Raw genomic sequence first — 17,459 nt, 5'->3', positions numbered from 1 at the left:
AGGCTGGGACAGATGTGTGTAGGAAATGATTCAGAAGGGAATTGAAGTCACTGCAGGCATTCTGATGCTTCTTAAAAGAGGGTGGCATAGCTTGTACCTACCAATAACAATAGTTTGAGTAATAATAAAATTATGCTTAAATGAGTCAAATATACATTTTTGTTTAGATAATAGTATTATAGAGGAACTCGGGCAGAGAAAGAAAGAAAGACAAGAAAAGGAAAGAAAGAAGAAAGCAAGCAAGCTTGCTTGGAAATATAATAACAGACCAAACAAAGGTCACTCAGGGCAAAACCAGTATTTGTGATATATGAGTAGAATTCATCCAAGTTTCTGACAAACAACAGTTACCTTAAAGAGGAACAGAATGTGGAGTCAGCCTTTCAGAATCCTATTGACTCTAACCTTCTGTGAATTATAGGTAGTTACGCAGCTGCTTGGAGAGATTTCTTCCCATGACAGTCTGACCTCATGTGCTCTCAAGATCATTTTCTGCTGAGTGTTGCCTCTATACCATTTGCATTAATTCTTTTAGGCTAAAGGTAGAAAAGGAAATTGCAACATTGAGAGAATAGCCTGTTTTGCTTTGTGTAATGAATCAGTTTTATAACAAGGAGGGATGAATGTCTTTATCACTCCAAGCTAAGTCTTAAAACTCTAAATGGAAAAATTGTGACAGCTACTAGTTGTTTTGCATCCTTTAGGAATAAGATTCTGATGTGCTTCACATCTGCTTACATAGTGACTGTTAGAGGCTTGTTTTTATGCATCTAGATTAAGAATGAGCTATGACTCTAGTGGAAAGCTTCTTGGTTTGGGTATCAGGTGATTCAGGTCCTGTTTCAATCACTATTGACTTTATGTTCTTGGATAAGTCACCTAAATTCACCATGTAGTTTCTTCATCTGTGGAATGAGGGAGTTGAAAAGAAGAGTCCCAGTCTATTCACAGTTCTAGCACTGCTTCGTTCAGACACACAGGCTTCTTTTCTCCTTTATATTCATTCATTCATTATTTTATTTCCAGATCATGCCACATAATTTTGTGCTGCTTTTTGCACCATATATAATGTATGTGTGTGTATTGGTATTTTTGTTAACCTATCAATTCATGCATCATCATCTAACTGTCCATCCATACATTATCTATTGATTCTTTAATTCTGCACTTATTAGATATATACTAACCTCACAGCAATGATGAGACAAAATTTACAGATACAATCTTTGATTTCTCAGTCTACAAAGTATAATATGGATTGGGTATGGTGGTGCATGCCAGTAATACTAATGACCTGGGAGGATGCAGCAGGAGGATAGTTAAGTTTGAGGCTAGCTTCAACAATTAAGCAAGGCCCTATCTCTAAATAAAAAAATAAAAATGGATGGAGATGTATGTAGGTAAGTCAGTGGTAGTAAGCACCCCTGGCTGGGTTCAGACCCCAGTAAGGGGGCATGGTATTAAAAGGCTAGAATGGAATACAAATTGTTTCTGCCTGCCTCTCTAGCCTCATCTTATACCACTATTTCTCCTGTTTCACTGAATTTTTGAAACACCTCTTCTCTCTTCTCTGTCAGTGATTCCATTTACTGTACCCCCGAGGAGCTGGAGGGATAATACCATGCTTTACATCTACACATTTTTGAAGGATAGTTTAGACCCAATAGGTATTTCAAAGTGAAAAATCTATAACATACATGCAAAACTACACATTTCTCTGCCTACCCTATTACAGTATAACTTCAGTGTGTTACTGTGCTAATTAACATTTTGTTTCTTTGCTCTCATTTATCCTCCCAGGAAGGGAATTGGAGGTAAAGATAGGGAAAGTTGTCCTACATTGCTTTTTTTTCCTTCTTCTTCCTGTCCAGTGGTTAGTTTTTTTTTTTTTTTAATCAGACTAGATACCAATCTGTCTTATTCACTGCCTTATCTTAGTATTAGGTACATAATACTTTCTTAATGAATATTTGTTGAAGAAATGAGTGAATGAATAAAAGGAGGGAAAGACAGAACAACAAATTGACTGTTGGAGATGATAGAAAATATTTTATGACAGATATATTGTATCTTTCAAAGGATATTATAATATCAAAAATGATAAAATATGTATCGCTGTTCTATAAATCTTAAAATAGTATATAGCTACATTTAAAAGGTGCAATTAAATTTCCTACAGTAATGGTTCTCAAAAGTTGGTTCTTGAACCAGCAACATCAGCACTGCTTGGGGATTTATTAGAAAAGTAAAAATTGAGACCTGCCCTAGACTACAGAATCATAATTCTGGTGGTATGGTCTAATATTATATTGTTTTTAAATGAGTTCTTTGGGTGTTTTGGATGAGGGATAAAATTTGACAACCATTGTTTACAACAGACAAAAAGTAGAGTATGACTTGGTGTTTAACTTTGCAAAGCTTACATGTAGGGAGGTAAAACCTATATACCACTGACACGGAGCCATAAGAATCACAAGATAACTTCAGTGTACAAAGGCAATGACTTGTGGTGGAAGAGGCTATTGGGAGAAAGAAGCTTTGAGCTGGAACTGCTGAGTTATGGTCCATAAAGCATTCTAGATGAGGAGAAAAATAAAATAAACAAACAAAAGCCCTGTAAACACAGAGCGAAACAAAGAAAATCCGCCAATTACTTTAGACATAAAAAGACAGTTTGTAGTAGTTAAGACCACAGGTTTTAGAGTTAGATAAACCTGGTTCTTTTTACCCTAGCTCCAACAGTATGGACCAAGTAAACTAGACACATTTTTTAACCTGTTTTTCCTGAGTTTCTGCTTTTGCAAAGTGGGTAAAAAAATAGGACTATCTCGTATGATTATAGGGAATAGTAAATGAGATAATATACATACAGATGCTTAACTTGCTTTGTAAAGGATTGATAAATGATACATTATTATTAATGTGACAATAGATTATTGATTCCTTTATTTTATTTACCTACTTGATCAATCCCCAGTATATAACTATCTTCCTATTGCACTGCCACCCTAGCACAGATGTTCTTACCAAACTCAAGCTCTCACAACTCTCACTAGGCTACCCTTCAGTATAGAAGACTTTCTCACTTAATTAGCAGTAACAAGACAGTCTAGGCCTTTCTAACCACTTACTATTGAGACTTTGACCCCATACTTAAATTGTACCTAACCCATTTGGCCCTTCTTAACTTATTTTGGTTCCAACAGCTCAAACCAGTTAATTTCTTTTGTTGATGCTTCCTTACTCATCAGGCTTTGTAACTCTTCTCTAGGCCAGATCAACACATGGATGCCCTCTTTACCTTGGTTGGGCTCTGACACTCTGCTCTGAGCCATCACAGTTCTTTTCCCCAAGACTTTTCTTCACCAGAAAAGACCTGACTCTAACTGCTTCACCTAATGGCTTTGAGACTGAATTGTTCAGAAAAGGAATGAAAGGGAAGGGAAAGGACAAAGGTAATCAGAAGAAGAGGAAGAAAATAGGGAGAGGAGCTTATAGATATATTGTTCAGAAAGCAATAGCAAATATTACCATTTACAAGAAATTGTTAGTGGAACTAATAGCATGAAATTTTCCTTGTCTGGAAATTGGCATAATGGCCTTCCAATTTGATTATGGGGTCTGATGTGGTTTTATAGCTGTTTCAAGATTATTGTACATTAGACAATTCAAGTGAGAACAACAAAGTTTCCTGTTATACTTGAAGACTTCAGGGATTAGGTAGTTCCTGTATTATAAAACTGTTATCCATGGCTGGCTGTCCATTCTCACTTCAGAACAAAAGACAATTTGCTTTATTTAGCATATATGAAAGTAAACTAATGATAGATTAAATATGTAGGGTAGCATATTTTCTAATCTGTATTTTTATATTTGGGCATAAAAATTTTAAACAAGTTCTTTAGATTTGGGGGAGGTTGGTACTGAAGAAGGTGGTGATAGATTTAATGGTTCAAGACTTTATTTTTCTGAAATTTTACTTGAAGCAATATGCTTTAATTAAATTACCTAGTATAGTAGAAAATAAGCTTAATATAATATAATGGATATAATTATACTGGTACTCTAATGGTATGCATAATTTGTATATTATGACAAATTATTATAATGTCAATTATGTATAACAATTATATAATTGAACTTATATCATCATAATAAATTTGTATTATACGTTTTATAGAAGTATATTTTTAAATAATTTGTATACTATAAAATTATTTTTCAGATGATTTGAATTTTGGTGTTTGTAAGTAACATTCTTCTTGAGGTTAGCCATTAGTTGGCACTTCTTAAGTCAATTCCAAATGAAGTGATTATAGACCTCCATTTAAATAAATCTTTTTGGAGCGGTGAAATATGACACTTTTATCAAGTGGTAGTTGACATTATGTGTTTCAGTCTGCCAAAGTAACACCCTTCATTACATGGTATACATAACAAAAGCTTATGGCATTAGTGAATAGAGGTTAATATAGCCTTATCATATGAACTGTTTGTCCAAACTAAGAAAAAGAAAGAACAAAATGAAACAAATGAAAACCAATACAGAAGAATCTTGTCATTCTGGCAATTTATAATGAGTCCCTTTATACCAACTTTGAAAGAATGAGGTGGACCAGGCTCTTTGCAAGGCAGAAACAGGTTCTGATTTTACTACTTATTACATGTTTATACATCTTGCAGACTGAATGCTATTCTGGGCTCATTTGAATTGGTTGATTGTACTGATTATTAAATTACTACTAAACAAAATATTAAGTAAATCTATATTTAACGTGCCAAATAGTAAAGTTTCTTCCAGTCTAATTTCTTATTTCATACCTATCTTTTTCTCTGTTGCTGTTTATTTTCTGTTAAAATTAGCTCTGATTCCTCAGGAAAAAAATATTACAATATTATTACATAATTAATATTGAATACCCTGTGTTCACAGCATGTCTAAAGCAAATCTGAGAAGCCAATAAAATCTCTGTAGCATCCTCTTTTTAACATTTAATTGTCTCCAAGCTCAACTATGCTGACAGTCTGAAGCTACCTCTCTACAGAAGCATCTTTGCCTCCCCTGGCTTTCATCAGCTAGAAAGATCTGGTCCCTGGAGTCCAAACTCTCATTCTGTTTGATATTTTTGCTGATGGAGAGAGAAACTAAATAGCTTCAGCTAAGCACTGTGCAGTCGAGATTAGTTAAAATATTCTTGGTAACAGGACTTGGAAAGTTTTTGAAAGAATTCCTTAGGTTTAATTTTCCTTCCATCTGGTGATCTGAAGAATTTCTAAATGAAATTGTAGTCATGCATTTGACAACGAACTCTGCTTGTTTTAATCTTGATGTCATTCAGTTAACCCTTGATTTTCTGTTATGTATGTTACTGCAGCATGTTGTGGCAAAGATTATGGGCTTTAATTGTGGATTCCAATACTAGCCTTGCCACTACACAAACTTCAACAAGTTTTAGTTTCTCCATTTCTAAAATAGGTATAAGCATATGTGCCTCATAAGATGGTTGAAAGGATTAAATGAAATAAATGATGTTTTCAAAGTCTGAATGCCTAACATATACCAAGTAAATGGGAAATGCTAATTTATTTCCTCTCTCCCTCTTTCAATGATCAATATACATTCCTAATCACTGATTGGAACATATTTAAGACTTTTTAGGGGCAGGGAAGCATGAAGGGAAATAGAATTTAAAATTACTTTCATGTAAGATTACACATAGTTGCTTAAATTTCCAAGATTTCTAGAGTTTGCATATTAAGTCTTTGTGAGATTAAAAAGGATTTATAACATACCTATATCTTAGATGACTGATGTGAGATTGAAAGTTAATTATATCCTAGATATAGAATAATACACACCTGGAGGTGGTTTGGGAATGTAAGTACTGATAAAAGGTAGCTAATTTGCATTAACAATATCTTGAGTGTATTTAGTGCCTGCTGTTGAGCAACTTGAAGTATCACACTTATTCATTAGTGATGTTTTGAATTAAAATTTGTTTTAGAGGTTGTATTTTTGAAACTCTTATTTAAGGCACAGAAGCACTGTGCATTGCTTCATGTACATCTTATTACATTTTTACAAAAACTTCCATTTCACTTTGCTATTTTCTAAACTTATAAATAACAATTTTCTGCCTCTACTGATTCTGCTTTATTTCTCCAAGCGTCTGCACACTTGACTCATTTCTTCTGAAAGAAATGACTCCTGGCTGAAAAAATTTTGTGTTCAGATAGCCAGCATTTAATGAGAACTTCTGTGTACATAGTATTGTTTAAAGATGACAAATTAATCAAAAGATAATAGCTGACTTTATTGAGTATGTTCTTCATAACTATTCAACTCTGTGGATTATTTGTATATGTAAATTTTATAGGTACAGAAACTGTCCTAGTTAAGTGAGTTGCCAAAGGTTATATACTTAGTACATAGTAGATCCAGGGCCTGTTTGACTTCAAAGCTTGTGTTTTAACTTTCAGATTATATAGGTTCATCATCCCTAATCTAAAAATATAAAATCTGCAATGCTCCAAAATTCTAAACTTTTTGGGCGCTGACATGATACCACAAGTGAAAAATTTCATACCTGATCTCATGTGACAAGTTGCAGTTAAAATGCAGGTACCCTAAACACACACACACACACACACATGAATTCTATGTTTAGACTTGTATGTTAGCTTTCTATAGCTGTGACAAAATACCTGAGAAAATCAGCTTAAAGGGAGAAAGATTTATTTTGACTCAGAGTTTCAGAGGTTTCAGTCCATGATCACTTGTTAATTGGGGACTGTGGTGAGGCAGAATATCATGATGGGGTCTGTGGTAGAACAAAGCTGCTCAGCTTATCATGGCTGGAAGCAGAGAGAGAGAGAGAGGAAGGAACCAGGTCGAGATATTCCCTTTAAGACACCCCACCATGACCTACTTCTTTCAAGTAGGCCCTACTTCCTGAGGTTTTGTCCACTCCCAATAACGCCACCACCTAGGGACCAAGCCTTTAATACATGAATCTTTGGGGGACATTCCAGATCCAAACTATAAAAACGTCTCTAAGACATTTCACTATGCATATGGAAATATTCCAAAATTAAAAAAGATATAAAATCTGTACACTTCTGGTGACAAGAATTTTGAATAAGGAATACTTAGCCTCTCACTTATGCCCACCCCACTGATTTTCCTTATCTTTTATCACATTCTGCATTTTATTTATTTATTTGTGCTGGGGATTGAACCTAGGACCCCAAACATGAAAAGCATATACTTTAACACTTGGTCCTCATTCTGCACTTTATACTTTGTTCCTCTTTAGATGTCTTTCTTCTAGATATTTTTCACAAATGTTAGTAGAGCGTTCCAAATTCCACACTTAACCCTAAAACCTCCTACTCACCTTACTACTCTTTAAAATTATATTTCAATATAATTAAAAAACTACAGAAAAGTTATAAGACTAATAACAGGAAACTCCTATGTATTCACTTTACCCAGATTCACTAGATGTTTACATGTTTGCTTTATCATTTTATATATATATATATATATATATATATATATATATATATATATACACACACACACACACACACACACATATATATGCATATATATATATATATATATATATACATATATACATATATATATATACATATATACATACACACACGTTTCTTTTTTTCTTAATCTATCTGTATCTATATTCATATTGTTAAAGAACCATATGAGAGAGTTGGGAACAGGAGGCCCCTTTATCACCAAATATTTCAACATGTATTTCCTAAAAATGAGAATATTCTCATATAAATAATATGGCTATAAAATCAGGAAATTTAACATTGCTCCAACATTTTTATCAAATGTACAATTCATATTCAATTTCAGCACTTGTCTCTATAATATCTTTTATAGTTATATTTCCCCAGTCCAAGATCTATTCAGAAGCATACATTCTATTTTTCATGTCTTTTTAGTCCCCCTTAAACTGCCTGTTCATCAGCCTTTTTTTCTTGACTGTGACATTTTTGAAAATTACAGGCCAGGTATTTTGTATAATGTCCTGCAATTTGTACTTCTCTAATGTTTCCTCATAATTAGATTCAGCTTATGCAGTTTTGGGCAGAAATAGACAAAAAATGAGGCTTTGTCCTTTTTGGTTCATAACAACAGTAGGTACCTATGCCAGTTTGTTCTGATTTGTGGAGAGATACTATAAAACTTATTAGCTCAAATTCTACTGCAAGGAAGGGTTTCCCATTCTCCCCATTTAATCACTCTCCCCAAATAATCACCCATTTATTTATTATTTAATTAAACTGTTTATAATCATTACTAACATTAATTTATTTTTAATGCCTAAATTGTTACATATTTGGTCATTAGGAGCCCCTTCAAACTAGTTTTCATATCCTTTTAATATAATACCACCCATGATTATTATGGTTTGAGTGTAAGGTGTCCCTCAAAAGCAAATCTGTGTGAGACAATGCAAGAAGATTTAGAGGAAAAATTATTGGGTTATGAGAGCCTTAACCCAACCTGTGAATTAATCCCCTGATGGGATTAACCAGGTGGTAACTGAAGGTGAGTAGGGTATGGCTGGAGAAGGTGGGTCCCCGGGCAGGGGTCATGCCTTTGGGATATATACTTTGTATCTGGTTAGTGGTGTCTCTATCTGCTTTCTGATTATCGTGGGAGCCACTTTCCTCTACCACACTCTTCTGCTATGATGTTCGGTCTCACCTTAAACCCCAAGGAATGGAGACAGTTGAGACCTCTAAAACCACAAGCCCCTAAATAAAATTTTTCTTCTCTATAATTTTTCTGGACAAGTCTTTTAGTCACAGCAGTGCAAAATCTGACTAAAACAATGATATTAAGTATTTTACTTTCTGGTGCAAAAAGCTTATAATTTCTTTGCTGTAATACTGGAACCAACCCTTTCTTCATAAAGCCCTAGTTGTTTTAGAAGAAGAAATTATTTTGAAAATAAGATTCCATTCCTAATCCATTCCTTTTCTGCCCTTCTCTCCTCCTTTCCTTCCTCCCTTCCTTCCTCCTTTCCTTCCTCCCTTCCTGTTTGTGTTTTGTCTAGGTACAGAAGAAGCAAATTAATATCATATCATTGTGGAAATTTGCTTGAACCATTGTGTATAAGTATTTTCTCATTCTCTGATCTTGCTTCTTTAATATCTATTGAGCCCCATTTTGCATTAGTCCTTGGATTCTAGATTTTGTACTTATCCCTGTCTTGCCTCTTTTCTTCCTTTACTTGGTACTTAGTTTGTACCTACCATTAACCTTGCTTCACTCTTTATTCTTGGCTGTGAAACTCAATTTATATTTTCTTTTCATCTGCATTCAGCTTCAACCCCTTCCTCAAATTCAATTTCATTCCTCTAGTTCTAGGTAATACCCATAAGTAAACTTGTCTGACTGCAAAGTACAAGGTAGGGTACTTATCACACCAATGCAGCCTTTATTGAAAGTTCTACTTCAATGCTTTTGTACTCAAATGAACAAGAACAATAATAATATTTTATTTTGTAGAAGAGAAAGTATTGGATCTGGATGCAAGATAAAGAAATCAGATCAAGCATTTATCTGGTTCTCCTAACAGAACCAAGTGTTTAGGAAAGACTAATGGAACCCCAAGGCTGCAATTTGTAAGATCATTAAATACAACAAGAGCAACTGTGTTATACTGTGCAGCTGCATAATCAGGTGTGTGGTATACAAAGCCCTACAGAGAACAGGGTATGCTGGAAGAGCATAAGGAGCATAAGACATATGTCTTAAAGCACATCTTACAAGATTACCCTCTCTTTTTTGAGGTGATAAGAAAAAAATCATTAGCTGATTTTAACTACTTCTTGGCACTAAACAGGTTGAATGATAATTATATATGTCAATCACAAAATAAACCCACAATATCTGTAGAGGTTTATGGTTAGCAGAAAATAGAGGTGATTATAATTGTTCCTATAATACTTTACTAGGTAGCATGAAAATTTTTCCCATCACTTTTATGATATAATAGATGAGAACACATATAAATATGTTATAAATTCTTCACTGTGGTTACTTTTTTGTTTTACTGTGTTTAAGTAGATAATTACAGAGCAATTTATGAGTCATAAAAAAGTCTCATAATTTAAGAATCATATTTTTAAAATTTAATTCAAGTCATGTAAAAAAGTCTACTTTTTATCATGCATCTTATTCACCTTTTGTCTGATGAATTTTGGTTATTTAAAAAAAATCAAATCTCTGCTCAGATTAAAATGATTTGTCACTTGGGAGGATATTCAAAATATATTGCTCAGATACTTGAAGATATCTCTCAAAGAGGAGCTCTAAAGTGCTTTTGAGGAAAAAGCAGTATCATAGAAGTAAGCATGCTATATTAGATAGTCTCTGCTTGGAAGAAGATGAAATATTTTAAATATATTAGTTTTGAAGGGTGTGCTTGTAAAGATAATCCTCTTTATTATGGATTCCATTGAACATACAATTTAACAATTGAAAACTTTACTGTTCCAGAATCATCATTATAAGGCCAGTTCTTATTTCCAAAAAATTTGGATTAAAACAAGAAAGAGAGGTTGAGCTGAACAAGAACTGTTTTAGACATCACCTAGAAATAAATAAATAAATGTGTTTGTGTGTGTGTGTGTGTGTGTGTGTGTGTGTGTGTCCTGAAGGCAGAACTGAAATACATTTCCTCTTAACTGAATTATCTAACTAATTGAATCTGTATTAATTAAGTCAATAATATCCACTAAGTAGTTATTATTTTTAAATCCATGGGCAACTTGCTTCTTTTTACTAGAATTCCTCCATTCCCACCTCTTCACTCTGAAGAAGATTATAACTGAATAAGGGCTGTATGAAATGAGAGGCTGCATAAAGAGAGTATGAAGAGGGCTGTATGAAATGAGAGTATGAAGCCTCAGGTTCAAACTAAGGTGTATTAGAAGCCATGGTCATCACCTGGGAGGTTGTTAGAAATGCAGACATTCAGGCCCCAAGATCTCCAGGTGGCTCATGTGTACTGTAAAGTTTGAGAAGCACTTACATGTAAATTTGGCAATAATTCATAGACTATTTCTTTAACAAATTGTGAACTCAAAATGGATATGCCTTCAAGAATTTGAGGAATTTATTTTGAATATCCTCAGAGGTTGCACAGCTTTTACATTTGAGAGAGGAATGTGCAAAATAAAAAGTGCTAGCTGCTGTGATCAAGTAGTCAAGTCACAGAAAAATGTAATCCAAATAATATGTAGGTTTCTGCAGTCCTAAGTGAGAAGGGATTTGACTTTAGTCAGTAGTTTTTCTTCTGTTTGAGCCTAGAGAGGAAATGCAAATAAACTAAAATTAGCAAACATTGATTGTGTGCTTGCTGAGACTAAGGATGATGTTAGATACTAGAGAATGTGTAGCTGTGCAGGACATTGTCTTTGTTCATAAAGGCCTCACTTAGAACTTAAAAATCACATATTTCATTGAAATGTTGTAGAGAAGTAGGTGATAAACTACTTATAAGATAGAATCAAAAGTAAATATTAAATCTATTTGAGTAACATGTTCTCAGAATGAGAGAAAAACAGCAGCATTGTTGGAATTCCGCAAACCCCGCTGCCCTCCACACAAATGTTTATTCTTTTAAATGGTACCTGCTTTGATGTTCTTCCTTCCCATTCAAGGGAACTCAGTTTTATTAAGAATAATTTCCATGCTGATGACATTTCATATTTAAATCTCTTACTTAAAATATGCTTTGTATAAAGGCATAATAGTGAGACAGGGCATTGGGCACTGGGAATACAAGGAGCAAGAGGGCATCTATATGGGAGAATGGGCATCTGCACCTAGGGGAAGAGTGTGAGCAAGGGCCTGAATTCTGGTAGTGGTCATGGAAAGTTGACAGTGATGGTAGTGGAACAAAAGGGTGCCAAAGAGAGATGCTTGGAAAATGACAAGTGGATATATGTCAGGCTAGCAATTATTCAACAGAAGTGAAATTTGACTTGATCATAGAATAATTTTCAAATTTAAGTAATCTTTGACATTAAGATTACTTTCCTCCTCTCTTATAGTTGCTTAGGTAGAGAGAAAAAGCACTGAAAGGAGTAAAAGAGAATTTGAGCATTTTATCACATTTGGGAGGCACAGGTTAATTAAAATTTGCAAATTTGGGCTGGGGTTATGGCTCAGTGGTACAACACTTGCCTGGCATGTGCGAGGCCCTGGGTTCGATCCATAGTACCACATAAAAATAATAAATAAATTAAATAAAGGTATTGGGTCCAAATACAACTAAAAAATAAATATTAAAAAAATGCAAATTTAATATTAAAAATCCTGTCCATAGGGTTTTTAAAAATAGTTCAATCTTTTTATTTGTTCTTGTTTTTAGTTATACATAATAGTACAATGACTTTTGACATAATACTTAGAGTATAGCTTCCCATTTTTGTGGTTGTACATGATGTGGAGTTACACTGGTTGTGTATTCATATATGAACATAGGAAATTAATGTCCAATTCATTGCACTGTCTTTCCCATTCCATCGCCCCCCCACCCTATCTAATTTGTGAATATCCCCTCTACCCCACCACCCCCTGCTGTATTTATGTAGGTTTGTCTCTGTGTCTTCTATTCTGTTCCACTGGTCTTCATGTCTGTTTGTGGGTCAATAACTTTCCTTTTTTGTTACTACAGCTGTGTAGTATAATTTAAGATCTGGTATAGTGATGCCTCCTGCTTCACTTTTCTCGCTGAGGATTGCTTTGGCTATTCTGGGCCTCTTATTTTTCCAAATGAATTTCATGACCGCTTTTTCTATGTCTATGAAGAATGTCATTGGAACCTCAACAGGAATTGTGTTAAATCTGTATAGTGCTTTTGACAATATTGATTCTACCTATCTTAAACATGAGAGATCTTTCCACTTCTAAGGTCTTTAATTTCTTTTTTTTAGAGTTCCTTAATTTTCATTGTAGAGGTCTTTCACCTCTTTTGTTAGATTGATTTTCCATAGGGTTTTCCTAAATGGGATGAAGTCCCTCTTCTCCATTGTGTTTTCCAAGTATAGCTTGTTGATATGAGTATGATTAATATGTTTCCTTTTCTGGATAATTTATAATCTAGTATACCAAAATTTCTTATTTTAAAATGCTATGTATAAAACAATGCTGACATCCTAAAAATTGGTGTAAAGGGAAAAATCTTGAAATTCAATTATCTGCAAAAATTGTTTTGAACATACAAGTCATTATCTTTTAAAGAGACTCTAACTGCAGGAATCTTCACAGAGATTTCTTCTCTTTTCTTTTTTAAAATTAATTATTGAGACCAGATGATATAAACATTTCATTTTATGAAGTTTACTTTCTTATTCCTATTCCTCTGGCATTTATTGGCCAATTAGTACTCTATCAATCCTTACAGTATGTAAAAAATATGGGATGAATACACCACACACACACACACACACACACACCCCACACAGAGCTTTAACCTCTTAGTATTATGCATTTCCAAACATGACTTCACAGATACATTACTTCACAGATACATTCACAGATACATTTGCTAGTGAAAGAATATACATAGTGTACTATGCATAAACTTTTTAAGAATTTTTAACTTTTTAATGTAAATTTTACTTTTGATGAAACACTTAAAAATTTCCATTATTTAAGAAACTCAATGTTTTATAGAAAATAATATATAATTTATATAAAATATGCACAACAATAAAAATAAACATTTCTGAAATTGCCATCCTGAAATTTTCAAATCTAGAACTAGATCATTACCATTAATTTACATCTACCTTTATGTTCCTCCTTTATCCCATTTCCTTGTCCACTCTGTCCACTGAATCAACAACAGGAAGTCTACAAGTCTACAATTCTATGATAATTGCAACTTGATGATAGTGTGAAAATGATACACATTCAGTTGAAACTGCACTTCAAATTTTGAATATTGATTTTTTTTCATGCTAATGATATTGGGTATAATACTCGTGCACTGCTGGGCAGCAGCAGTGAGCCACAGTTCCCAGTCTGCCACATAAATCACCAGACTAAACAATGAAAGTCTATAGTGTAATGTGTTGCTAGATTATGATGTTTGGTAGGCTAATTACATTAAATTCAGGTGGTTTTTTTTTTTTTATTATTCTTTTTGGTGGTAGGGATTGAACCCAAGGCCTTATGCATGCGAAGCAAGCACTCAACCAACTGAGCTATATCCTCAGCCCCTAAATGCAGTTTTTGACTTCAGTATTTTCAATTTATGATGATTTTCAAAGATATATCATTTTCACTCTCATCATCAGTGTAGGAGAGTTCCAGTTTCTGCACTTCACTGTCAATGCCTGGTATGATCAGTCTTCTTAGTTTTAGCTACTATAATCAACATGTGCTGGCGTCTTATTGTGGTTTTAATTTTCATTTCCCTGGTGACTAATATTGTGCATATCTTTTCATGAACCAGTTTGAAATCAATTATATTCTTTGTGAAGCATTGATTCAAATCTTTTGCCAATTTTTGTGTTGGATTATTTGGTTTCTTAAAGTGTTTTAAGAAAGTTCTTATATATTCTGTATGCAAGTTTTTTTTTAAAGATTAGATACAAAAATTGCAAAAGAATGCAACTGTTAACAGTTTATCTCAAAATAGTTGTTAACAGTTATTTCATCTCAAAGTTTTGCAGTTCCTTCCTCATCATTTTTATTGTAACATTTCTTTAAAACAACTATCTTCTAGCTTCTTTTATTGATATTTGAAAAATCAGATGTGTCCTTTCTCTCTGATTGCTCTAAAGATTTTTTCTTTGTCTTTGTTATTCTGTGATTTCATTTTGATGTGCCTTGTCCTAGGCATAACTTTTGTTTATCCTCTTTAGTATAAAATATTGCTTTCATGATAGGTGAATTAATATTTTCACAAGTTATAAAATGTTTATTGTCATTTCAACTTTAAATATTATTTGTTATTTATTCTGTCTTTCCTTGAGGCCATCTATTATAAAAATATTGGACCTTCTTATCTATCTTCTATTTAGCTTAGCATCACTTTAATTTCCTTTTTTTCTTTTCTTGTGTTCACATTCTGGATAATTTCTTGGATATTTTTCCCTGTTATTGTTTCTTCAATTTGGTATTCAACCCAGTCATTGACTTTTTAGCTTTAAATAAAAACATGTTTTTCCAAAATTTCAACATTATTAAGGTTATAATAATATTAGAATCAGCACCAGTATACCTACCATGGAGCATTTAATTATTCTTTTTATATATTATCTCAATCTATCCTCCTAGTCATGCACTAATACATCTTTAAATAATTGTATTTTTAAGAGTTGGAAGTTATATTGGCTCTCTATCCCCTCTTCTGTCTGTTCTTACTAGATCCTTGTTATTTGCTCATCTTTTTTTTTGGTTACTGAGGATTGAACTCAGGGTATTTGACCTCTGAACCACACCACCCACCCTTGCTAATCATTTTTATTGTAACATTTCTTTAAAACAATGTACCTCTTCTCTATCCTTTGTATAATTCCAAAACCAACAATAAGCAGGCACCTAAACCTACTATTTTTTTTTTAACTTTTTTTCCTTTTAAATTTTTTTAAATTTGTTTTAGTTATTTATACATGACAGTACAATGATCTTGACATATCATACGTTTCAATCAGATGGGGTATAATTTCTCATTTTTCTGAGTGTACAGATACTAATTTTTTTGTTTCTACTAAATTCCATTCATAGTAACATTCATTTATTGTTGGAGGTGGTGGTGGTTTGTAATCATAGTGAGCTCATTTCTATTCCTGCAGGCCTAAACTGGAACAGATTTCCTATAGAAAATATTTAGTTTTGCTGCTTCTAGTACCATCGAACAGATACTGATATATAATTATTCAAAGGTCAGTTTCCTTACCTACTTGATAGTCCAAATTCTAGTATGACGATAACAATACTGCCATTACTACCTGCCCTTTGAACAACCACACTCATTTGTTGTCTGTCCATTTATGTTACCCTAACTTCCCAATTCTGTTCTCAGCTCTGGTTAAGTGTATCTCCCCCCTCCCTCCAATCCCATTTGTATGAAAGATAATTCTTGGAGTTCTTCTATCTGCTTCTATGAGTATATATGCCGAAGCTATTTATGAAGTTTTGCATGACATTTTGATTCTTTCCTTACATTTTCTTTATAGATATTCAAGAATTTTATGAGGTGACACTTCTAAATTCTCAAAAAAGTTGTGAACAAAAGATTGAAGAAGCCAATCAAGTTGCACAGAAATGGGAGAAGACATCTATTCTTGCTTCATGCCATGACAGCCTTCAAAAATCTGCAGAGGTATATTATTGACAATTCTCAAAGTGCTGAATCATATTAGAACTTATGCCAGTAGAGAAGTTGTGATAGTAGTAATAGTAGTAGTAGCAGTAATTGTTATCAATATGGCAACAATAATAAAAGAATTTTAGTTATACCACACTGTGTATAAATTTCACATAGGAAAATCTAGATTTGCTAAGAGGTAAAACCCCAGGGAAGAGGAAAGGTACGACTCTTTGGTATGATTCTTCACATCAAACAAGTGAGTATTGTTATGAATATTGTTGTATTTTGAGTTGACTCAAGTTTAAGCATTCTGGAATTTCAAAACATGGTTCTTTATGCAATATGGGATTGGAGTAGGATAATGGAATAGGAAAATGTGATTCAAGGCTATGATTTCTATAGCATCCTGGAGCATGAATAAAATGATCCATGGTGGTATAGGAACAAAATATTAGAACTCAAACTTCTTTTTATTTTAGAATTCTTTTGAATTTAGAATCTTTAAATTTTTGTGTTTGGGTAATTTATAACATATACTATATTAATATTAATAGATATGCATTTAAAAATAAACATAAAGCAATTAAAAGTTACATACTCAAAAGAGTTTTTACAGATAGGATTATGGGATCAAAGAATTTGGTGACTTCTATTGGACTTAACAATTGCCAAAGAGCAAGGCAAGTTGAAGCCTGTTTTAGATCCATAGCTGAGTGCAACTATGAAGGCAGGGGCAGATCAATGATACTTTCAAATGTCAGTCAGTACTTTAAAGAGTGGTAATAGTATACACACACACACACCATATGTAAAGTTTGGGGTTGTGTAGTTAATACCATGACTTGGAAGCTATTGTCAATGGGAGCTTGATTATTGCATTTTAGGATTGTTAAGATTTAAGTCTCTCATGTACTTTCTGCCTTGCTCAGAAATGATTCGGAAATGAGATAAAACTGAGCATGATCATCTTAGCCACTTGAATAAAAACTGAGTGACAATAAATTATTAATTGATACCAAATGTGAATTTATACTTAAAAACATAAAAAATAAGCATCATCCTAATTTTAACACCTACAAA

General features: G+C 33.3%; 1 protein-coding gene across 1 annotated transcript in view; it reads left to right on the top strand.

Annotated features, from left to right (window-relative positions):
- Positions 1–17,459, top strand: part of Dlg2 (discs large MAGUK scaffold protein 2) — a 2,015,095-nt gene that overhangs the window by 298,541 nt on the left and 1,699,095 nt on the right. The window contains exon 3 of the mRNA XM_071616557.1: positions 16,246–16,391. Coding sequence (XP_071472658.1) covers positions 16,246–16,391 — 146 coding nt within the window. The remainder of the gene's footprint in view (positions 1–16,245; positions 16,392–17,459) is intronic.

Source organism: Marmota flaviventris, chromosome 9, assembly GCF_047511675.1.
Source record: "Marmota flaviventris isolate mMarFla1 chromosome 9, mMarFla1.hap1, whole genome shotgun sequence".
NCBI classification, from domain to species: Eukaryota; Metazoa; Chordata; class Mammalia; order Rodentia; family Sciuridae; genus Marmota; species Marmota flaviventris.
Note: the sequence above shows the minus strand (reverse complement) of the source record. Positions and strands in the feature narration are given on the sequence as shown.